Source organism: Mastomys coucha, unplaced genomic scaffold (assembly GCF_008632895.1).
Source record: "Mastomys coucha isolate ucsf_1 unplaced genomic scaffold, UCSF_Mcou_1 pScaffold21, whole genome shotgun sequence".
Lineage (NCBI taxonomy): Eukaryota > Metazoa > Chordata > Mammalia > Rodentia > Muridae > Mastomys > Mastomys coucha.
The window spans coordinates 165,819,455-165,825,619 of record NW_022196904.1 but is presented as its reverse complement, the minus strand read 5'-3'; the positions used below and the strand labels follow the sequence as shown (position 1 = coordinate 165,825,619).

Genomic DNA, 6,165 nt, shown 5'->3' with positions numbered 1-6,165 from the left:
TCTCTCTCTCTCTCTCTCTCTCTCTCTCTCTGTGTCTCTCTCTCCCCCACCCTTTGTGTCCTCTCTTCTCCACCCCCTCTCCCTCTTCTTCTCTCTGTCCCTCTTTCTCTCTTGCCTTCCCCTCCTCCTCTCCCTCTCCCTTTAAGGAAAAAAAAAATGTTTTATTTGCAGTTTGGGACCTTGAATTTTTTTTAAATAGGCTTTGTCTTCGAAGTTCAGGCTGATCTCCTGTCTCAGCCTTCTTAGGGTTGGAATACAGGCATGGGTCACCATAACAGACTTTAAAAGTCCAACAGCATGATACCCTGGCTGTGGTGTGGACTCTCTTGGCAAGAGAGACTCAACAAACTCAGCTTCCAGGGAAGCCACTCTTCATGGCTGGATGTGCCTATCTATCGAGAGCCAGCTGGGGAAAGTTCCATCAGCTCATCACCACCCTGGGAACTGTGCTCCTGGTGCATAGAATCTAGAGGGAAACCAACCAACCAACCAACCAACCAACCAACCAACCTACAAACAAAAACCAACCAACCAACCAACCCACCCACCCACCCACCAGCCAACCAAAAATCTCCAACCTCTGAAGCAGAGTAGCTTGAAAAGCTGCTGGGTCTTGAGATAGGCTCCCGAGGCAGTGCTGGATCCACTGCCACGCCCACCGCAGCAGCAGGCTGAAGGCGAATTACAGACCTGAGCAGATTGTCCTGTTGATAGAGTTCTCTCCTTGGCCTTCTGTTACGAGTAGCCAGTCAGTCCATGGTGCCCTTCGTCTTCTTACTCTCCCCTTTGGCATCTTTGTCGGGACTGGAAACTCCAGCCCTAGGCAAGCATTTCTCTGCAGCTGGGATCTTAAAGATGGGTTAGGTTGTAAGCTTTTCCCAAAGTAAATCCGGGTGTACAGACAAACTGTCAAGTATCCTGAATTTCAGATTACCCATTTGGAAATCTCTGTTATCAGTATGACTCACTATTTGAACCCGGGAATCTCTCTCCTTTATCCGCAGGGTCTCTACAAAAGTGACCTGTGAATTTTGTTTACCTTTTTTTTTTTTTGACTTTCATGACCTTAGGCTCCAAAAATATCTATATCCTTCTGAAAATGTGTGTGTTTTCTGCTCATGCTGTATTTGGAAAAATCATTCTGGAGGGAACGTGGAAACATTGTTTCAGACTAAAGATGTGTGTGATTCCTTCACTTACCCAACAGGTTTTTCTTCCTCCCAGGGTAGTTTCAGGGCATCTAGCTGGACACATTGTCTCTGTCCATATTTCTAATGTTGGCTCTAGGTGTGGCTGTCAATATTGCCCATGAACCTGTGATTACTGTTTAAGCAGATTAACTTACCTCTCTAAGACTGGCTGATGAAGTCACCACTCTTAAGCTCAGGCCTGAGCCTGGAGGTGACAACTTTCCCTCTTTGTTTACTGTTTATTAAGCAGCGGTTAAGAGCAGCCTGTAGTACAGAACCAGGGCACCTCTGAGGTCCCAGACTGTGACCAGAGATGCAGGTTTCAGGCTGGGGGACCAAGGAGAACAGAAGACATACTGTGTACCTTGCTGTGTGAGTCCCTGTAGTTTTTCAGGCCTCTGGACACTTCTATACCCGTAGCATTGTAATTGAGGCCTCTCAGAATGTAAATTGTGTGTATCCCATGGAAACATTTCACTTGATAAAAAAAATGAAACATTTGGAAACGTTTATGGGGTGCATTTGCTTTGGGCCACTTGGAGTGCTTATTTCTGTGTATCAATATTCCTTCTGTCACCAGGCTGGTGGCCTATTCTGATTCTGTAGTGCACCTACAGAATTCTGTCAGTGTTGTTAAATGGAAAATCCAAGAGTGACACGAAGTCCAGTTTCCCTGGAGCTGTCGCCTTATGTTCACGTGTGTGAGTGGGATGTGTGAGCGAGTGGACCCACAGTCTGTACACATAATGTCCACACTAGTGTGGGTCACCTTACTGTTTTTGAGGCTGGGTCTCTTACTGAGTCTGGAGCGTACAGACTCAGCAAGGCTAGCCCACCAGTGGGCTCCAGGGATCCAGTGTTCACCTCCCAACGCTAGGATTGCACGTCTGAAGCTCTGGTGCCTACCTTTTTTTACCTTGAGGGCTGGAGAACCAAAGTTCTCCTTTATGGCCCAAACCATCTCCCAAGATGTAGCTCTTTATTACCTTTTGTAACAATAACAACAAAAATGTCAATTTTTTTTTTAAGATAAAATAAGTCGAGTGTGTAAGTCTATCTAGCACATGTGTTGACTTTTCCCCAAGCCCTATGAACAGTAGTAGCAAATAAAATGAGAACAGAATCCCCGGGAGATGTCTACTAGTTGCTAGTGTGTCACTTCCAGAAGTTTACCTAACTTCTTATTCCAACCATTGAGAAAGGCTAACTGAACCTACTTGTACATTTTTTGTCGATGACGGTAATTTTTAGTTTTGGAGTGTTTTTGCTTTTGTTTTGCTTTATATTATTTTAGCAGCTGAACAGGCAAGGCAGGTCTTGAACTAATGATGCCCCATGTCAACATCGCTAGTGTTGGAACTGGAGGCATGCCACCAATCCAGCCTCGTGGGGTTCTGGTTTGTGTTTCTGTGTGTGTGTGTGTGTGTGTGTGTGTCTGTCTGTCTGTCTGTCTGTCTGTGAATCAAACCATCACTTCCTTCATTCTTTTTTTTTTTTTGTAGTACTGGAGGTTAAACCAAGGGCTTCATGCATGTTGTACTCTCTCACTGACTACACCCCTAGTCCTTTCTTTCTTTCTTCCTTCCTTCCCTTTGCTTTCTGTATCTAAAATGGTGGGGGAGGGTTTTTCTGTTCATATTCACCTCCTTCTCCGTGGTGTCCCACTTCCTGCTTGCCTCTGATCTGCCCTTTTCCAGAATAGCCTGCCTTTCTGCTTTTTTGGATCACATATATTTCAGCAGCCTCTCTTTTTGTCCCCAAGAAGAGGATGTTTTTTTTTTTACTTCACAGAACTCTGAAAGGACAATCCTGGGCCACTTAGCTAGTAAGCCTGTTGTGTGCGGTGGGTGCCATGCAGATAGCTTCATGGGGTCTTCACGGCAACACTGAGAAGCCAAATCACTCACCCCAGATCACCTCTGTTAAGTAAGTTTTAGACTTGAAGTTCAAGGCCAGGCCCAGCTGCTCCAAAGCCAAGTGTGGCAAGAGGCTTTGTGGACTCAGAGAGGATTATCTTCCACTCCCAGGCCTTTTGACCCCACGTTCTGTCACATGTATGTAGGATTCTTGTTCACTTCTTAATATTCTACTGCACTAACCCCTCTTGGCTGTTGTGACAATTTGCCACATGTTTGGCAGCTTTTGACCACAGAGATTTCTTCCATCAAAATTCTTGAGGCTGATAGCCCTCCATCAAAGCTTTGGCATCAACACCATTCTGTAGAGGCCATGGGGAGATGACTCTGCTTGCCTTGTCCAGTGTCTGCTTGCTCTTGGTACCCCAGAGATCAGGGTGCAACACTCAGGTATCTGTCTACTTCTTCAAAGGCTTCGTCCTCTGACTTCCAGAGCTTTCCTGGATGTGTCTCCTGCCGTTGGAGTTAGGCTCCATCTGGTTGACTAATGATGAGACTGTGTTCACAGGTTCTGAGAGTTAAAACAAGAGCCCATATCCGGGCCAACAGTCTCACATGCTAATGAGTGCTTTCCGGACAACCAGGCAGCTCTTGTCTTTGTAGCACAGCTATTTTTCAGGCTGTGACTGCTCGTCCATACTCTTTCACGTTGGAGGGGTCTGAGAGCATTTCTTTGCTTTGAAAGCGAATCTTATAGAAAGCACATACCTCCCAGGCTCCTCACACCATCATATGAGACTACAGCATCTAACAGGGTTTTGTTCTCTCGTAGATTGCGGACCTGCAGCTGCATAAACTGGATGAACTGGACTGTTTGATTCAGGGCCTGCTTTACGTTGACTCGGTTGGCTTCAACGGCAAGCCAGAATGTTACTATTTTGAAAACCCCACAAATCCCGAGTTGTGTCAGAAAAAGCCATACTGTTTGGATAACCCGTACCCCATGTTGCTGGTTAACATGGGCTCAGGTGTCAGCATCCTGGCAGTGTACTCCAAGGATAACTACAAAAGAGTGACGGGGACCAGGTAAACATGCCCTCCATTAGGAGAGCCTCTCCATGCTTAAACCATGCCTATCTCTTGAGGAGCAGTATATAGTAAAAGATTATTGTCATCGAATACATTTTTTTTTAAAAGAAATACGTTGGGCTCCTATACTACCAAAAGGCAGTTTATTGGATGTTTGTTCTTGTTTGGTTTTTGGATGCAGGATCTTCCCTTGTGGTTAAGGCTATCCTGAAGCTTTGTGTATAAGCCTGTGCTAACCTCAGACTCACAATCCTGTCTCCTTCCCTTGAGTGCTCGGAGTATAGGCATGAGCCGCCATAACCAGTTTACTGGGATGATACTTTAGAGGAGGAGAAGTTGATTCAACTAAAGGTTAATAGCATAGTCTATAGTAGTAGTCTTTATAGTAGCAATGTCTACTGGAGGTCCTTCTCAGGTTGGATGAAGGAGGGTGGTGCACGCTAGTTTGCCAGCAGCTAGGTGTACTGAGTGCCGGTAGGATGGCAGAGACTGTCAGCTCTGGGATGGGCAGAGATGCTTCCCAGAAACTTCTTCTTGGAACCTTTGTGGTGTCTAGGCAGGAAAGCTGGCTTGAAACAGCATATCATTCCAACCAGCCACAGAAGGCTCACAAGCAATGGTTTTTCCTCTTCTTAGGTAAGCGGGCTCAGTGGAGTCAGTGCAGCTCATAGGGATGCAGGGATGCTGGGATGCAGGGATGCAGGGATGCTGGGATGCAGGGATGCAGGGATGCAGGGATGCAGGGTACCGAGCGAGACACAGCCCTGCGTCCCCTGGTGGTCAGAATACTTCATAGCTTTTAAAAAATTTATCTATTGCCCTCAAAGACCCACGTAGGGCAAACAGGCTCAGCTTCCTGTTAATGGGCAACTCAATATGGCCGAAGGACTTGTTGTCAGAAGTCATTAAGAGAGCCCACTATGAACAAAATTAAGCTGATTTAGTATGAAGCAGTCCTTCAGCCTTGTAGACCACAAAAACCCATCCTTAGAGGAACCTAAAAGGACTAGTGCCATGCAGAGTGTCCTTAGCCTATGATGTTGACACCATTCGTTGTGATGCCAACACAATATTGTTGGCAGATGAACCTGGCACATTACTTTTCTGGGCCTCAGGATCCTCATTTCTGCCACGAAAGGTGCTGCTTGATTCATTTGTTGGTTTGTTTGGCTTCCAGCACTGAAGACTCTATAGCATGCTTCACCAGTAGCAGGAAAGTTCTGCCATTTCAGTGAACTGGGGTGAGCTGTCAGTGTCTCTCTGTTCCTGGGGAAGTTGGTGTAAGCCGACGTCTTAAGACGTTTCTAGCTGTTATGTTTGGTATAACTGAGAGTGGGAAGGAGGAAGGAAAAATGGCTCCACATTAAAATGCTGGATGGGAAAGCAGGCGTGCATCCATACAGCTGGGGCTACAGACGGGAGAGAGGACCGTCACGGGGCAGCCAGGCTCTCCTAGCACTTGTCCTTACCCTCAACCTTCTTATTTAGTCAAGGCACTTCCTTGTTTACAAGTTTCTTTTGGCAGACATGCAGAAAAGCCCTCAGTATATCAGAGGCCAAATATATAGATAAGAAACGGCACTGGGTACTGTCACTGTTCATCAGTGAGAAGAAATCTTGTTACTCGTTTTAGAAATTGAATTGGCAATGCCCGTTGAGCAGTGCCCATCGCTGGGCGTTCATGAGTATTCCATTAGAGTAGATTCCTGAATGACCAGGAGAGATGTTCTGTTCCTTCCTCTGAGGTTACGGAGTTATTTTCTTCTTTTTAATAGACTATATGCTGTAATGTACTAATTTTCCACCGATTTTCATACTGAGAATTGGACATGTGTGTGTGTGTGTGGGGGAAGACTGTGCCCAATCTAGGAAGCAGTGAAAGCATACAAAACCAACCATTTAAAACATGTAAAAGGAAACAGATATCATGAGATAACATGGCTTTTTACAAACACGTACTGGGGAGGTGGCTCCATTGGTAAAGTACTTGACAAGCAAGCCTGAGGACACACGCACACGCGCGCGTGCGC

The 6,165-nt window shown here is 46.0% G+C and overlaps 1 protein-coding gene across 4 annotated transcripts in view; it reads left to right on the top strand.

Moving 5' to 3' along the window:
- The window catches only part of Pank1 (pantothenate kinase 1), a 67,400-nt gene that overhangs the window by 47,995 nt on the left and 13,240 nt on the right, over positions 1-6,165 (top strand). For all 4 annotated transcript variants that reach the window (XM_031390146.1, XM_031390145.1, XM_031390148.1 and 1 more), the window contains exon 3: positions 3,879-4,132. In XM_031390146.1, the coding sequence (XP_031246006.1) occupies positions 3,879-4,132 (254 nt within the window). The remainder of the gene's footprint in view (positions 1-3,878; positions 4,133-6,165) is intronic.